This window comes from Callorhinus ursinus, unplaced genomic scaffold (assembly GCF_003265705.2).
Source record: "Callorhinus ursinus isolate GAN/ISIS: 27379988/994484 unplaced genomic scaffold, GSC_fseal_2.0 scaffold14, whole genome shotgun sequence".
Lineage (NCBI taxonomy): Eukaryota > Metazoa > Chordata > Mammalia > Carnivora > Otariidae > Callorhinus > Callorhinus ursinus.
Window position 1 is genome coordinate 40171714 of NW_027397076.1, and position 18703 is coordinate 40190416.

General features: G+C 40.5%; 1 protein-coding gene across 4 annotated transcripts; it reads right to left on the reverse strand.

Annotated features, from left to right (window-relative positions):
• Nucleotides 1-828: 828 nt before the first annotated feature.
• RXYLT1 (ribitol xylosyltransferase 1) lies at nt 829-18329 on the reverse strand. Of its 4 annotated transcripts, XM_025883447.2 has the most exons (6): nt 18065-18329; nt 16899-17054; nt 12860-12962; nt 8417-8731; nt 4524-4694; nt 829-1256 (listed from the first exon to the last, which is right to left on the reverse strand). In XM_025883447.2, exons 1-6 carry the CDS (start codon nt 18231-18233, stop codon nt 839-841), a joined length of 1332 nt encoding a protein of 443 aa, XP_025739232.2. In that variant the 5' UTR covers nt 18234-18329; the 3' UTR covers nt 829-838. The 4 variants fall into 4 exon arrangements, with proteins under 4 accessions (XP_025739232.2, XP_073756829.1, XP_025739233.2 ...); XM_073900728.1 differs by lacking the exon at nt 8417-8731; XM_025883448.2 differs by lacking the exons at nt 12860-12962; nt 16899-17054; nt 18065-18329 and adding an exon at nt 6639-6742 and having other exon boundaries at nt 8417-8531.
• Between the last annotated feature and the right edge of the window lie 374 nt (nt 18330-18703).

Consider the following 18703-nt stretch of genomic DNA (forward strand, 5'->3'; position numbering starts at 1 on the left):
GATCTAAAGGTCTAACTCTGTCAGATTTATCCACATACATTCTTGACACAGTATATGATTATTCCCAAATTATGTAATTAAGCATGTATTAAAATATTTAAATTTAATCTTATTATTAACTAGTAAGGAATGAAAAATGAATTAGAAATTAGTATTTAGGGGCACCTGGGTGGCTCAGTTGGTTAAGTGGCTGCCTTCGGCTCAGGTCACGATCCCAGGATCGAGCCCCGCATCGGGCTCCTTGCTCAGCGGAGAGCCTGCTTCTCCCTCTCCCTCTGCCTGCCGCTCCCCTGCTTGTGCTCTCTATTTCTCTCTCTGTGTCAAATAAATAAAATCTTTAAAAAAAAAGAAATTAGTATTTATTTAGCATTTACTATATATATTGGATACTTTATATATTATTTCTTTTTTAAAACTTAACCTAAGAGGTACCATTGTCTTCATTTTACATCGAAAGGAACCAAGACTCAGGACACTTAGATGGCTTTCTCAAGGTCCCCAGATAGTAGGTGCGGAGGCAAGGTTTCAACCCAGGTTCTATCTGACTCCAAAGCTGTCTTTCCTCCATAGAATGCTGCTTCCCTAGAGTGGATTTGAATGGATGAGAAGAGTTGATAAATGTTAAATCATCTGACCTAGCAAAAATGAGTTTGAGTAACATTTTAACTTCATTTTCAGGAGTGACCCAACAACAGAGCACTTAGTCGACATTATGTAATCTGGGGTCTACGAGGGTACCTCAAAGAACATTTATACACACACACACACACACACACACACACACCAAGTATTAGAAATAACTTTAAAAATCAGATCTTAGCTCAAAAAGATAATTAAGTTACCCTTTATTATTCATTAAAAATGAACTTTCTAAAACATTAGTAAATCTCATTTTTAGCTCTGTTTTGAAGTGCTGATACCAGTGGAGTAACATTTTTCTTCTTTGAACCTTTTCTTGTAAAATTAGAGTTTTCTCTTTTTCTAAAACAGCAGGAAGTTCATTCCAGTTCTTAATAAAGATAAAAGGAGCATCCATGGACTTGAGTAGCTGCAGAGGAGCATTGGGGTAAACAGACGCATTCCCACAGCTGCCGGCTGTCATGACATCTTCTACCACGGGAATAGAGCCATAGGAACAAGCCTCGTATATTCTATAACATTCTGTGTTTACTCCTACTGGGCACAATGTAAGGTCACTCTGAAGCAAAGCATCTTGATAGTTCTTAAGGCTTTCATTTGTTTCCTGAGGCTGCCACCTAAAAAAATCAGAAAAACAACTGTCGTTTTCACTTTACTAAGCATGTTTTTTGTGAGAAAATGTCAGCTAACAGGAAATGGTAAACACATTATAGAGATGACAGGCAGAAGAGAGAAATAAAATCTTGCCCAAATAGATTTCTTGAAAATATTTAAGAATTTGAAAAGTTTACAGCGACATGTTTAAATCTAGTAGTCACCATAAAATTTCTGAACGAACGTTAATCCAGCCAATATTTTCTTTTCTTTAAAGATTTTATTTTTGAGTAATCCCTACACCCAACGTGGGGTTTGAACTCACAACCCTGAGGTCAAGAGTCTCACGCTCTACCACCCGAGCCAGCCAGGCAGGCACCCCCAGCCAATGTTTTCTGAGTGTCAGGTCTTCTTTCTCTACCCCACCCTCCAAAATCCTGCCCTTACAGAGAGCTTACATTCTAGTTCCAGGGATGGAGATGGATAGTAAACAAGTCAGGTCAGTATGTTATCTAGGTGTTAAGTACTATGAAGAAAAATAAAGCAGAGAAGCGAGGAGGGAGTTTCTGAGCCGGTGCTGTTGCAGCTTTACGGAGGTCATCGGGGAACGTCTCATTGCAGGGGCATCGGAGCACAGAGCTGGAGGTGAGGCAGCCAACCATGCAGACGTTTCAGGGGAGAACTGAGGGCAGTACAAGTACAAGAGCCACGAGACGGTGTGTGCCTGGCGAAGCCAAGGGACAGCAAGGAGGCCAGGGTGGCTGAAGCAGAATAACAGAGGGGAAGAGGAGGGAAGATGAAGTCAGAGCATCCCATCGTGGACGGTTGTGATCAGAGGGGGGACTGACCTGACCCATGTTTTATCAGAATTAGTCTGGCCCTTGTGTTGCGAATAGACTTAACAGGGGCAGGGCAGAAGTTGAGAGACCCTCTCCTGATGGTTCCTATTTTCCCAGTGAAATAAGCAATAGGGTCAGAAGGAAATGAAGAGAGAAGGTACGAAGCAGCCTTGTAGGAGAGAGGGAGAACACACGGACAAGGGGGACGTATGATTGCTGGGCACTTGAGAGTCAAGGTCACGTATTTAAAGTGAGGTCTATTGGCACAATTCTGTGCGTGTGTGTATTTGGCCGCGGGGTGCAGGTAAGAGAGCTGGGTTTTACCAGAGTTAGAGTTTGCTCCATTAGGGAACCAGGGATTTGAATGTGTATCAGTCATAGTTGACTACGAAATTTAAGAGTGGAAAAGAAGAAAGTAAAGATGAGGTGAGCAAAGGACGATGAAAAGTAGTATAAACAATGAATTATAAATCCCAGCTAAATTGTTGAAGTCAATTAATTACAGGGAGTGAGCTGGAATGACAGAAAATGGTGGTTACAGAGAGAGATGCTGGAACTTGAGATCACAAAGACAAAGTATGTGTAATGATAAGGTCTAAGAAATGAGCATGACACTGCCTGGCCAAGGCCAACTGGAGGACCAGATCATTGGAAGACAGGGGGTAAAGGAACCGTAAGACAAAGGTGGCAGAAGGACCATCTATATAGATTGGGAATCACCAAGAATTAGGTTGGAGTAACATGGGAGAGAGTGAGAGTGTGCCAGAACTAAACTCTTCATGGAAGTAAGGAGATAAACCTCAGGGTCAGTAAATGTCTTCAAAGAAAAAGAGCAATGGATGGTTTTGTTTGCTGACATGATATTCAAAATGGGAGGTTGTAGGGAGGGAAAGGGGAGAATGGTCTGGAAGGAGCAATGAGAAGCAAGGAGGACACCTACTCCACCTCCCGGCTCAAGGCTGTAAGAGGAATTGCAAGAATAATTCTATTCCTACAATAAACTTTGATATTTTACACTGCCCTCATTCATTCCTTTCCTGGTACACCGTCCCCTTGTGGCTCTTTACACTTGCTTTCCCTCTGCCTGGACTACCCGTCTCCTAAATAGACACAGGGTTCACCCCCGCACTTTCTTCAAGGCCTGTGCGTATCTGTAATCTTCATACTAGAGTTTTCCTTAGCCTTCTATAACAGCAGGTGCTCCGCTCTTGATCCCTGGTCCTCTCCACATCCCTCCTCTGCTCAGCTGTTTTTACATGGCATCTATCATCTTCTGACACACAATATATTTTACTGGTTTGTCTCCTCCAACAAACATTTAAGTTCTAAGAGAGCATGGACTTTTTTTTAAAGATTTATTTATTTATTTGAGAGAGCGAGAATGAGAGAGAGAGAGAGTACATGAGAGGGGGGAGGGTCAGAGGGAGAAGCAGGCTCCTCGCTGAGCAGGGAGAAGGGCATGGACTTTTGACGGTTTTGTTCACTGCTGTATCCTTCATGGCTGAGATTGTTTCTGGCATATAGCAGTTGCTTGAAAAATAGTTGACTGAATGGATATAGTATGGTTACATTAAGTCTCTGTTCTTAGAGTTGGGAGTTATGCTTTCAAAAAGAGAATATCTGCTACAATTAATATATCTTTAGATCTGGAAGGACATTTTTTAGGCATTTCTTCTGATTCTACACATGAAATTGCATTTGTTTATTTAAAAACAAAAGGAATAATTCCAAGATTTCTTCCTTCACTCCATGAACACCTGTTTCATGATTACCATGCAAAAGATGGAAGAAAGTTAAATCCATCCATCCATCCATCCATCATCCATCCATCCATCCATCCATCATCCATCCATCCATCCATCCATCCATCCATCATCCATCCATCCATCCATCATCCATCCATCATCCATCCATCATCCATCCATCCATCCATCCATCCATCCATCCATCCATCCATCCACTCCCCATTTATCCTAAGCCTATTTGTGTAAGGTCCTATGTTAGATCTGGACATTCAAAGTATGTCCTGTTCTCCTGTCGTCAGGGTGGTGTCAGTTCCCTGAAGGTGTGAAGAGTACTTCATGCCACTCTTGGAACACCGAAACTGGTCAGCCAAACACCTCAGGGATGAACTTAAGACCTTACTGGCACTCATAACCGTTGTGTGTCAGGTCTAACTGACACATATTATTGAGGAATCTCACACAATTGACATTTGCATAGTATCGTTACTAGCATTTCTCTTCAGGATGGACTCTAGCTATAGGAGATTCTCCCCATTTTTAATGCATACAACCCAGTTTCTACACAGCCTTAATTACCGATATATCTTCTGCAGAAAGACTGGTATTAATGAAGCTAACAATGTCTCTTTGGAGACCTGTGCTCCTACATAATGCAACTCTCGAACTAGAGAAGAAAATGGGTGAATCAAGTAAACATAGAACTTACTGTTCTCTTGCTGAAACCCAACAAAGCTTATCGTTCCCATCTTGTTTCAAAATGTTCATTAGTGCTTGTCTGGATGAATTTTCATAAACGGTTCCTAAGAAATTACATAAGTAGGGCCTTTCGTTATGCAGCATTGACCAACTTGCCTCCACCACAGGAAAATTCCTGTATCTACAGAAATAAGTACATATGAGTTAACAACATATGGCAATAGGATTGGCAAATTACTGTATAACCTAACATCTTAGGTAGCATCATGATGCAGAGAGAAGAGATTTCAAGTATGATTTTTCTAAACCTCAAACTGTAATTTTCCATGCTTACTTTGGAAAAGTCCCTGAATCTACTAACTTAAAAAAATAACCTCACATTGACATCTTTTACAAAATTGCTATAGAGATTAAGTGCTTGAAATGTTTTTTTTATACTCTTCAACTTCCATACACTTGTGGTTATAAGGAAGGTTGAATTCAAGACCTTCAAAGTATAAATAATCCAAATTCATAATGATCATGCTTTAATGAATGTTGTAGCCAGGTGATGGAAAGATTACAGAATACACATTTCTATAGCAAAGAGCTCCAATTTTCCAAAGGCTTTTAAAGTAGATTTTTAAAAACGGGCTCTTATAGGTTGATTTTTAAAAAAGATTTTATTCATTTATTTATTTACTTATTGGAGGAGGGTGTATGCAAGTGGGAGGAGGGGCAGAGGGAGAGAGAGAGAGAGAATCCCAAGCAGACTCTGCACAGAGTGCGTGGAAGTCAAACGCAGGGCTGAATCCCAGGACCCTGAGACCATGACCCGAGCTGAAATCAAGAGCTGGACGCCAAACCAACTGAGTCATCCAGGCACCCGTAAAGTAGATTTAAAAAAAAACTTTGGGGCATCTGGGTAGTACAGTCAGTTAAGCTTCTGACTCTTGGATTCAGCTCAGGTCATGATCTCAGGGTCGTGAGATATAGCCCCAAGGTGGGCTCTGCATTCAGTGTGGAGTCAGCTTAAGACTCTTGCTCCTGGGGCGCCTGGGTGGCTCAATCGTTAAGCATCTGCCTTTGGTTCAGGTCATGATCCTAGGGTCCTGGGATTGAGCCCCGCATCGGGCTCCCTGCTCGACGGGAGGCCTGCTTCTCCCTCCCCCACTGCCCCTGCTTGTGTTCCTGCTCTCGCTATCTCTTTCTCTGTCAAATAAATAAATAAAATCTTTTAAAAAATTAAAAAAAGACTCTCTCTCCTTCCCCCTCTGCCCCTTCCCCGCTTTCTCTCTAAAATGAATAAATCTTAAAAAAAAACCCTAGCTTTTATATATACACATTTTTAAAGATTTTATTTATTTATTTGACAGAGAGCGAGACAGCGAGAGAGGGAACACAAGCAGGGGGAGTGGGAGAGGGAGAAGCAGACTTCCTGTGGAGCAGGGAGCCCGATGCGGGGCTCAATCCCAGGACCGTGGGATCATGACCTGAGCCGAAGGCAGACGCCCAATGACTGAGCCACCCAGGCGCCCCCAAAAACCCTATCTTTTAAAACAATAATAAAAAAATATTAAAAAAAACCTTGCATGCCATACGGAAGAGGCCTTTTGCAATTGACCCATTCTCATGGGCATTTGGAAATATTAGAGACCAAACAATACAACCTTCCTATAAGGGTGAAGCTTTATATAATATGCTAAACAGGTTTTTTCAACCTGGGCATTACTGCCATTTTGGGCTAGTTCCTTTTTTGTTGTGGAGGCTGTCCTCTACCTTGTAGGATATTTAGCAGCATCCCTGGCCTCTAACCACCAGATGCCATTGTCGCCCTTCCACTTGTAACAACCAAAAATTATCTCCAGGCATTGTCAAATGTCTCCTGGGAGGCAAAACTGCTTCTGGCTGAAAACCACTTATCTATAAAAAGGATATTGGTCTAGTCCAACAATAAAAGAATTACAGAATTTCCATCCAATGTGTGGAAATTGTAGGAACAGGCTATGTAGTGTGACTATGAAAGAGTAATTTTGTTTCAGAGCATTTTACAAGTATGAGCTCTATACTCATGGGATAGAATTTTCAAAGATCTTATATCTGGCTATACTTAATATAAACCTTTTTGTCTGATGCTACCACAAACCTACTAAGCTGGAATACTGCAGGGTAGGCCAGGAAATATGTCTTGTTCATACACTTCTCTGGTGATATTTGTGTAGCCAACTAAGCAGTAGTTTAAGGTCCCATCTGGTAAAAAGTGATAAGAATGAATAATGAATATCTGATTCAAAAAACATGTTAATGAAATTTCCTGTAATTCATCCATTTGACAAGTATTCACTCTCTACTCTATGCAGGCTTGGTTTTAGACTCTGTCGATACAGTGAACAAGAGACAGAACACCTGGGGTTTACATACTAGTGCTGGATCTAAGTTTAACTTATCTTAAAGTCAGTTAAAAACCAACTGAGGGTTCTAGAGGGTAGGGGGGTGGGGGGATGGGTTAGCCTGGTGATGGGTATTGAGGAGGGCACGTTTTGCATGGTGCACTGGGTGTTATGAACAAACAATGAATCATGGAACACTGCATCAAAAACTAATGATGTAATATATGGTGATTAACATAACAATAAAAAAAATTAAAAAAAAAACCCTCTATTAACAGAAAGATAAAAAATAAGTTTCCATTTTATAGAAAGACTCTATAGACATATTTAGAAGCCTTTGTTATTACTTAATTAACCCCTCTTATAGAAGAGATTTGTGCAAGTTTAGCAAGTCTCAGTGACAGATCTGAGCATATTATGATCCTCTCAAATCAGGGGTATGGAATGCTCCTGATTTAATATTGCTTTTCTAAATTCTTTTTTTTTTTAAAGATTTTATTTATTTATTTGTCAGAGAGAAAGCCCAAGAGAGACAGCACAAGCGGGGGTGGGGGGGGGACAGTAGGCAGAGGGAGAAGCAGGCTTCCTGCTGAGCAAGGAGCCCGATGCGGAATTTGATCCCAGGACCGTGGGACCATGACCTGAGCCAAAGGCAGACGCTTAAGCAACTGAGCCACCCAGGTGTTCCTTAATATTGTTTTTACAAGATTTTTTTTTGTTTTTACTATAAATTATATAGATTCTATAGTTGTTTTAAGTAGGTCCGTCTGCCATTCTCTGTTTAAACATCTCTTTAGGGCACTACTGATAAACATAGAACTCCTATGCCTTGGAGTTCTAAAACACAAAAAGGTAACTTATCCCCTCTCCTTATAAAATGCTAAAATACTCTGGGGGCGTCTGGGGTGGCTCAGTTGGTTAAGTGTCCGACTCTTGATTTTGCCTCAGGTCATGATCTCAGGGTTGTGAGATCAAGCCCCGAGTTGGGCTCTGTGCTATGCATGGAGCTTGCTTAAGATTCTCTTTCTCCAGGGGCACCTGGGTGGCTCAGTTGTTAAGCGTCTGCTTTCGGCTCAGGTCATGATCCCAGGGTCCTGGGATCGAGCCCCGCATCGAGCCCCGCATCGAGCCCCGCATCGAGCCCCGCATCGAGCCCCGCATCGGGCTCCCTGCTCTGCAGGAAGCCTGCTTCTCCCTCTCCCACTCCCCCTGCTTGTATTCCCTCTCTTGCTGTGTCTCTCTCTGTCAAATAAATAAATAAAATCTTAAAAAAAAAAAAGATTCTCTCTCTCCATCTCCCTCCAGCCCCTCTTCCCCACTCACAATCTTCAAAAAAATAAAAAGCTAAAGTACTCTATAAACATCGTTATTATTACTGAAGCATGAGTCCAAACCATATTTTTTCCATGGAAAAGATTGTACCTGGCCTCCCAGATAATCCCAGAACATTTATTACAAATTTAAAGTACAATCTTCCTGATTCAGAAATTCAGGTCTTAGAGTCTAGAAACATGTAATAATATTTTGTACTTACGTTGCCACTCCTAAAGGCCACTGAAAGATATCCACATCATTAACCCAGGGGCTGTCATATATTATGAAAAGCAGCTCCACAAAGCCTCCATTTCTTTTGAGGAACTGGTTTATCCATTCATTATTACAATGTTCATTTCCAAGCAACACAACGGCGAGATGCTGGAGTTTTTGAGTCTGCACTAAATTTTGTGCATAAAGTAACCACTGGGTGGCATAAAAGATCTTAGTTTTTTCTCTCCCATTTAGAATGAGTACCACGTTAGTCACATCAATGGGAAAGTACCCTGGGACTACAGCTGGGCCAGTGATGAAGCTGTTAAAACAATACAAGAAAACAAGAACAAGAGACAAACCAACAAAAACAGAACAAAGGTATTTGATATCAGAAGTTTTTAATCATTTTACATAAAATCTACAATGAGATTTAATCTGTATTCTTTCTAGAAACATAATTTCTATAATGCAAATTTTCCTGAACAAATTTGAATGATACATCATGGATGTAAATTAATGGGAAGCTTTGGTTGTAGTAAGATCAACTGCATATGATAATCAGAAATATGGTAGCTTGGTTGTTGCTTTTAACCACATTCAGAATACGTGCTGGCCAGAGTTTGAGATGGTAAACTATTCACAGTTGAATCGTGTGAAACTCTGTATAGTTCCTCCTCTGTATAGTGTTAAGTAATTCCCACCTCTTTTATGTGGGAGTAACTGTTAACGTTCTTTATCTGAATGAAATGTAAGTGATGAATTGAGAAATGGAGGATGGCATTATAAACATCCATGGAGGTTAAGTCTCAAAAAAAAAATGTTAAGGAAAAAAGCTGCAGAATACTCATAAAATATGACAATTCTATGTAAATTTGAAAGTGCAATGTAAAAATTGTGCTTAAATCTAGTATAAGTATAAATATAAAAATATGAATGGGAAGATACACACCAAATTCATTACAGGGGTTGCCTCTGAGAAGGAAGAAGAGAAAAGGAACTGGGAAAGAGTACAAAGAAAGCTTCCCTTTTACTGGGAATATTTAATTCTTTTAAGAGGAAAGTTAAATATCTGAAGCAAAGATGACAGAGAGCTAGAATATGTTGGTTCTGCGTGATGGGTAAATGAGAATGTGTTATTTTATTCTCGGTGAAAAAGAAACAATATTGTATCTGTATCACAATTTTAATTACATAATGCAATACATAGAAAAAAGACTGGAAGTAGACATGACGAAATGTTGTCTAACCCTGTTTTTGGAATTCAGGGCACAGTGGAATTATGAGTGATGACAACATCGTCTGAATTTTCCAAGTTATTGTAATAACCACTTATTAGTCTTTTTAATTATAATAAGCCTATCTTAAAAAAAGATGTAATTTTAAAAAACAAATGAACTTATAAAATCTGAGTACTGAATTTTTTCAAAACTCTGTTTGTTTATTGTGCTTTAAACAATGCTATTGCTTTATTAACTACCAGCTGGCCTGGCTTGCAAAGGGCAGTGGACGCTCTGGGCTCAGGGTCCGTGTAGGATGTGAGGAGGAGGTGATGATTGGGAGGCTGCTTTGAAGGAAAGGAGGTGGTTTGGAGGGCAGGCCCAAGAGACCTGAGGTTTACTTCCGGAAATGGGTAGACCTTGTATAGGAGTGATGGAAAGCCATAGCCATGCCATCAAGAAAATGAAGAAACTCTTGGAAATCTAGCTGCGCATTGTCCATTTTCTTCATCATGTGGTCAAGGACACCAGAGTCCTTCCAGTTCTTTGTGAAGGCAGCCAGTTTTGTATTCATGAAGGCTAGGAACTCTGTCTTGGAGAGTGTGCAGTTGTTACCCTCCTTTCCAGCAAACCTCTGGAAAACAGCAATCAGAGACTTGATGCATGGCTCAGCCTCAGTAGGGCTGGACATTTTTGCCACGTCTGTGTGCAGTGGGCGAGGAGGCTGTGACCGGGCAGCAGCGGCGTTGCCAAAAGTTTATTTTTAAGTAATCTTTACATCCAATGTGGGGCTCAAACTCACAACCCCAAGATCAAGAGTCACATGCTCTACCGACTGAGCCTGCCTGGCGACCCTCACAGGATTATTATTATTATTATTATTTTTAAAGATTTTATTTATTTGACAGAGAGAGCACAAGCAGAGGGAGAGAGAGGGAGAAGCAGGTTCCCTGCTGGGAAAGGAGCCTGATGTGGGACTCGATCCCAGGACCCTGGGATTACGACCTGGGCCGAAGGCAGTGGCTTAACCAACTGAGCCACCCAGGCGTCCCTCACAGGATTATTTTGAAGACTAAATGCATTAGCAGATGTACAGTGCTTAGAACAGTATCTGGCACATAGGAATCACTATAGGAGTCTTGCTGTTATTAGTTTTATTATTTTTACTATTACTTAAATAGGTACTGCAACATCTCCCTATGTTCCCTTCTCCTTTCTGTTTCCAGAACTGAATATTATCTCTCCTTCATGTACCTGCACAAAAACCTTATTGATACATTCTTTATATTAATATGTTCAACTAGGTTACAAGTGAGCCTGGGACTTACTCTGTCTCTTGAAGGAACTTGGCCTATCTCTACTCATATCTATCGTATATTGATTTACAGTTTTTCATAGGGCAACTTCATTTTTAATTTCTTAGGAGGAATCTTACTTCTGCTCATCATGGCCTTTGCTTATCCTTAAAAGACTGCCTTCAGAGTCCTGTAATGTCCATATGCAGGAATTATCACAAGATATATAACTGTCCATCTATTCGATAAAACAAAAGCTAGATGCCAAATTATTTAATTTATTGTTATCAGAGTTCAATTATGGTATTTTCAATTAGCATCTGCTACTTATGAAAAGGTTAAAAAAAAAGAAAAAGTTGAACTTATTTCTAAAGATCATAATACTGAGTAAGTTTTATTTTACATTTTGTAAAATTCACCCATTTTTGGGTCACCTGGCTGGCTCAGTTGGAGGAGTGTGTGACTCTTGATCTTGGGGACATGAGTTTGAGCCCCACAATGGGTATAGAGGTTACTTAAAAATAAATAAATAAAATCTTTAAAAAATAAATAAAATCTTAAAAAACATAAAAACCTGTTTACTTTTCAAGAATGATTACTTTGAAAAGATACATGAAATGAAATTGCTTTCCAAGTGTCTAAAAAGTAAACAAGAATTAAAAGAGCAGAGAAAACTCAAATGAAATTGAGATTAACCATAGCTTTTCTTTTTGATTTCTGTGGGAAATAAATGGAAACCTAATAGAAACCTGAATCTTTGGTTGACATTTTTTCCCCTAATAGTACAATTATTACATGAAATAAGCATTTAGAACAATTATTTTTATTTCAATAAGAAAGCAAAATCTTTTTTTTTTTAAAGATTTTATTTATTTGACAGAGAGAGAGGGCACAAGCAGGGGGAGTGGCAAGCAGAGGGAGAGGGAGAAGCAGACTCCCCGCTGAGCAAGCAGCCCAATGCGGGACTCGATCCCAGGACCCTGGGATCATGACCTGAGCTGAAGGCAGTCGCTTAACCGACTGAGCCACCCAGGTGTCCCAAGAAAGCAAAATCTAATAGAAACTAGCACTCTTTCATACAGCAATATTATCACATTTTTTTCTAAAGAAAATAATCGCAATTCTACCTATTTAAAAATCTTTAGAAAATATGGAATCATAGATAAAAGTTTTATAAAAATAAAGACTCAAAACGTCTTAATGATACATTGGTTTTACTGAATCTGAAAAAAAAAAAGATTTCTGGGGGAGTCTGGGTGGCTCAGTCAGTTAAGTGTCTGCCATTGTTCGACTCAGGTCACGATCAGGGTCCTGGGATTGAGCCCCATGTTGGGCTCTCTGCTCAGTGGGGAGTCTGCTTCTCCCTCTGTGTTCTCCCTCTCTCTCTCAAATAAATAAATAAAATCTTTAACAAAATAAAAATAAAAAAAAGATTTATGAGTAATTTCATTAAAATGGTAATCTATACCATCAAATCATGAAAGACGCATATATAAATGTTTTTATAAAATTTTCACAACCCATAACAATAGCTTGGCTTCCACTTGAGTATTATAAAATATGTGAATGTGACTAGTATATGAAAGAGAAAAACGAAAATACTTTTAAGTTTATATATTATTCCTTCAAGATATGGAATATTAAATGCTTATCAACAATCAAATGTTATAAAATTTGGAGCATGAACTTTCCCATATAATCAGAAATGTTTTGATAAAAATGAAACAGACAAAATTAAAAAAAGGAAGCATTTTGTAAAAATGTTCAGGTAAACTACAACTACAATATATATATTCATGAGATTCACTTTTCTATTCTTCACAAGTTGAAGCAGAAATACTGTCTCTAAATATGTTTTCCTCTGATTTTTCTCCTCGTATTTATATAAAACATTGTATAGAAAGACAGCAAACGTTAATGTTGCACAATTAATACCTGTAATGTGTTCTTCCTACAACTGAATTTCCTTCTCTCCACTGAGCAGTCACATCAGTGGGATCAAGTAAGCCTTCAAAAATATGCTCCCAGAGATACAAACCTGGTAATCAAAACAAACAAACAAACAAACAAAAACAAGAACAAATCCATTTACTGTCTGGTTTACTCTGGCGTGTGAGATGAATTTATGTTCTGCTCATTTATATAAGTTGACCAGGAAAGCAAACTGTATTCCTTTTTGGTCCCCTGGCAGGCAGTTCTGCCAAGCAATAGCTCAAAATCACCAATATGGTGGTTAAGGTATGAGAGACAGAATTCAGGCGTTGTCAGTGTGAAATGTGGCAGAATGTGGGTTACATCAAAGACAATAACCTCTCTTACTCTGAATCTGAGAAACCCCTAATAATCATTGGACTTTTACTACCTACTTCATCCTGACATGTGTTATAATGTAAGTTACTATATGATTAGAATGGCTTCTATATTCTAACAAACTAGGGGAATTCACCATTTTGTGCCAAACACCACCAGACGAGCTCATGTATATATGTATACAGTCAATACATCAGAGAGATAGTAACTCGTCTTCACTTGAACACACATCCCTCACTGCATCATGGCCTCTGCAGACAAATGCCTTTGCATCTTTCTCCCTAGGGTGGCCCCTGATATTTTACTGTGATTTCACCTGAATGAAAGCTCTGAGTAGAGGAAAGCAGAAGGAAGTAATCCGGGAGCCCTGTTTTACTTATTGACAGATGTGCTTTATTCCATTCTCATTATGCCCCGGTACTAAAAGGACACACACAAAATGACTGTGTTTAAACACTTAGCCAATCAGATAAAGCTTTCCATGTGTGGTGGCCCAATAATGCCTCCCTGTCCACCCAAGATGGCCAAGGATGTAATCTCTAGAATCTATGCATACATTATCTTACATGGCAAAAGAAACTTTCTATATGTGATTAATGATGCTGAGGTGGGAAGGTTATCCTGGATTATCTAGATAGGCCCTAGGTAATCATAAGTGTTCTCACGAGAGGGAAGCAAGGGTGTCAGAGTGAGGGAAGGAAGTATGAGGACAGAAGCAGAAGTTGGAGTGATGCGGGGCCATGAGTCAAGGAATGCGTGTAGCCTGAAGAAGCTGCAAAAGTCAAGGAAACAGATCCTCCTCTAGAGACTCCAAAAAGAATACAACTCTGTGGACACTTTTTAGACTTCTACCTTCAAAAATGTAAGATTATAAGTTTATGGTGACTATAGTAATACTGTTTTATATATTTGAAAATTGCTGAGAGAGTAGATCTTAAAAGTTCTTATCACAAGAAAAAAAGTATGTGTGGTGATAGACACTAACTAGACTTATTATGCTGATCACTTCACAAAATATAAATATCTCAAACCATTATGTTGTATACTTGAAACCAATAAAATGTTATATGTCAATTATATATTAATTTAAAAAAGATAATAAAATTGTGTTGTTTTAATTCACTAAATTTTTGGTAACTGCTTATGGCAGGAAACTAGAGATTATGGTACCTGGAAATGAGATACTGCTGTAATATATTCTCAAAAATCTGGAAGTGGCTTTGGAATTGAGTAATGGGAAGAGGCTGGAAGAACTTTGAGGAGCTTGATTTAAAAATGCCTACATCAGATTGCCTTGGACAGGTTATAGGTAGAAGTATGGGTGTTAGTGACTCAGCTGGTGAGAACTCAGAAGAGAAAAAGCACGGTAGAAACAAACCATTTACTGGTTTTTATAAGCATTTAAGCAGACTATTAGTAGAAATATGCAGGTTAAAGTGCTGCTGGTGAGGGCTCAGAAGGAAATGAGGAACATGTTACTAGAAACTGGAGAAAAGGGGATCCTGGTTATAATAGCACCAGAATGCTTAGTTGGATTGTGTCTAGAAGTTATATGGAAAGTGGAAAGTATAAATGATAAACTTGGATATTTAGCTGAAGAGATTTCCAAGTAGTGTTGAAGCTGTGGCCTGGTTTCTTCTTGCTGATTATAGTAAATATAAGAGGAAAGAGTGATTGAGCAAGGAACTTAAGCAAGAAGGAGCCAGGACTTGATGGTTTGGGAAATTTTCAGCTTGTTCAATTGCAAAAGGGTGGAAAATTAGGAGATTCACCATCAGGAAGGCGTGTTTCTGAAAGAAGGTGACGGATGTAGTTGAGTATCTTTTTGCTAGTGCCTTAAAAGGATTAAAAGGTTAAAATATTCAGTCACATAGAGGGCTCATTGAGAATATCAGGGTTGTAATTTATGGGTCTCCTTAGCCATCTCAGCAGAAGCCAGAAACAGAGATGAGATTTTCCAGGAAAGACTTGGAAGAGTTCTTGTCTAATGGAGTGAATTTCCTGTGATAGGAGACCCACAAGCTTCTTGAAATGTTGTATTAGCAGAAACACTGCTGACTCGGACTAAAGGGGACAGAGAGATGTTGAAATTGAAAGAAGGGTATTGATTCCCCAAATCCTACCAGTAGGATAGCGGCTGATAAAACCACTGAGTGGCAAGCACATGCTACCATTCATGACAAAGAAAGATGACTGCAAGGATAGAGAGCTGCAAGACCAGAAGCAAAGTTCTGAGCCACAGGTTATTCCCAGGCCCTGAAACTTAACAGTCTGCCTGGCTGGAATTTAGAATTGCTTGGACCAGTGACTCCATCTTCCTCCCCTTCCCCTCCACTTTTTAAAAAAAGATTTTATTTATTTGAGAGCAAGAGTGAGAGTGAAAGCAAGAGAGAAAGAGAGAGAGACACACAGAGAGTGCAAGTGGGGGAAGGGGCAGAAAGAGAGAGAGAGAAAGAATTCCAAGCCAACTCTGCACTGAGCACAGAGCCTGACCTGGGCCCGATCTCACGACCCTGAGATCATCACTTGAGCTGAAATCAAGAGTCTGACGTTTAACTGACTGAGCCACCCAGGTGCCCCCTTTTCCCTTCTTTTCGAATAGGAATGGAATTGGAATCCTATTTGCCTGGGAAATAGGTTGATGAAAAGCAGTGTTTGATAAAACTCATCTAGTCACTTTGTGCTTACTGAAATTGCAAAGAGAAAAGTCTGGAAACATGAAAACCTGTGAATAGAATTAATTAAAAACTAGAATGGGGAAGTGGGAATTTAAAGAATGAAATTAATATTAGAGATTTTATAAAGAAAAAAGTTGCTAGAACTTGGTGATTGGAGCTTGGGTCTAGGTACTTGAAATTTGGAGGTCAGTAGTAATCTTCAAGGATGTATATTTGCATGCAAGCACGAATGAATTTATGAACCACTAAGGGCAAAGCGTCATTCTCTGATTACTTTCTTCTCCTCTGGTCCTTTCTACCTTATTCTACGATATACCTTACTGTAGATAAATCCAATGTTTAAAGGCCCAACAAAGCCCCTTTTAATTCACTGAATTCTTTTTGACTCTTGTAACCCTCATTTAGGGTCCCATTCTCTGATTGAGCATAATATATAACTTGGAACTCTAGAATCTCATGATACTCAGAGCAAAAATGCTTTTGTGGGTATTCAAGTTTAATTAACTATATCCTATATCCCCCTCTTACATATTTATAATGAACACTGGCATATAAAGGGCTCTGAGAATGGCCAGTAATAAAGAACCCTGTTTAACTCTGTTCAGTTTAATGTTTCCCAAATTTGTTTGGCCATCATGTGCAGGGGCCACATCTTATATTTGTGTGTCAACTGTCCAATAAATACATAAATTCATGAAAATTCAATGGACATAGGCATTTCTATATAATGATGCTTAGATTCTACTTTGTATCTACAAATAAAGCTGTACTCAGCTAAAGACCAACGACATATATCTGTGTGCATGTATTTCCAGATACTGCCTAACAGAAAGGAGAAATGAAATATTAAGGAAAAGTAAAAAAAGTATCATGATGCTTTGACAAATGATGAAGTAAACTAAATGCATTAAAATGAATTGAATTTAACATTAAGAAAGTACATTTAGGATTCTTTTTACCTGTCTTAGCTCTATACATTAACTTACCAATGGCAGCTTTCCCCCAGATTTGTACACGGAAGTCTGTTTTCCCTTTTGTGGATTTATTTAATATTTGAAGGCTAGTTTTAAATCTGTGTTGTTGCTCATTTTTTTCATCTCCTTCCCAAGGATTCCATTCTTCACTTCCCAAAGTAGATTGTTCTGTGTTTTAAAAAGAGTAACCATGTTTATCAGTAAGGTAGAGCTGCAGATGTAAATAAATTCAAGCCCTTTAAATTAGATGTGAGGGCGTGCTAATTTCAGCTTTTCATAGAGGTAAAGCAACGGCATTTGAACTGTGTAAACACATACAATTAAAAAAAAAGGAAATCATGGGGCACCTGGGTGGCTCAGTTGGTTCAGGGATTGCCTTCGGCTCAGGTCATGATCCTGGAGTCCCAGGATCGAGCTGATCGGGCTCCTTGCTCAGCGGGGAGTCTGCTTCTCCCTCTGACCCTGCCCCCTCTCATGCTATCTCTCTCTCTCAAATAAATACATAAAATCTTTAAAAAAATAAAAAATAAAGGAAATCAGAATTTTTATTAAATCTTTATTCTGAAAGATCTTAGAAATAGAATGTTAACAGCAGACGCAAAATCATCTCTCCCAAATGAAACCTTCTAAACTAACTGGATAATATGTATCGTTACAAGTTTAACTTTCGCTATTCTTTATAGATTGTGTATATGAAACCTATACATAAAAACTTAACTTCAGAATGGAAAGTGTGCAACAGTTTGATACTATTGTGCAAAATTCTGAAAAAAGGGAGAGTTAAGTCTGACTCCGATTCTGACATAGGTCAAAATCCAGGACAGAGGACCACCATTTGGAGGGAAGGCACCCAGGCCTTCCCAAATCGGGGCAAGATTAGCGAAGGCTCTTTGTGTCAAGGAGGAAATAGAGGTCTTAAACCCAGCGGCATTCCCAAGAATCTCCGACATTCTGTGACAATGCCTCGCAGGTTCAAGACGTGTTTCACGGAGTGCGCACCAGTCAGCTTTGAAGGTGGGGAGTGGGGCCGGCGTGTGAGATTCGGGTAGGGACTGAGTCGCACACGCTCCGAGCCCGAGCCCAGGGCCCGCTACCGAGAGCTGGAGGCGAGGCGCAGACTGGAGCCCGGGGGCACCCCCGGACCCGCGAGCCGGGTCTGCCGCCGCCCAGTGTCCTACCTCGGCCGCGCCTCTCCCGCGCCGGGGCCGCCCCTTTCCTTAGGCCCCGCAGAGACGCGGCCGGCGTCCGGCGGCGGCGCCCGAAGAAGACGTGGTAGGCGGCGTAGAGGGAGAAGAGGCAGTACAGAGCGATGAGAAGCGAGCAGAGCCGCTTCCGCGTCAGCCGCATCCCACTCGGGCTTCTAGTCGGCCCCCGCCACCCTGGTGCTGGGCCGGAGAAGAAACCGGCGCTCAGCGCCCTGCCGTTGCCGGCTTCAGGTGCAGGCCTAGGCCGGGGGGGGGGGGGGGGGGGAAGGGAGTCACCAGAATCAACCCCGCCCCCGCTCAAGCCCCGCCCAGGGGCCGCCCCGGCGTCTCCACCCCGCCCCTCGCGGCAGCCCAGCTCAGGCCCCGCCCTCAGCCCCTCCCAGGCCTCGCCTAGGGCTTCGCCCCGCCCCTCCACAGGCGGGGCTCCTTCACCGGCTTTGGTAGCCTGTTGCCATCGGTCTTTGGAATTGGGCGTTGGGAGACCGCATCTTAACCGCGCGCTGCGTAGTGTACTGATGGCCTCTTTCAACCCTGTCCTCTTCCCCAAGTACATAAAAACTTACCTGTTATCTGACCGTAAAGAAAAAAAAACCACAACAAACCTAAACAGAA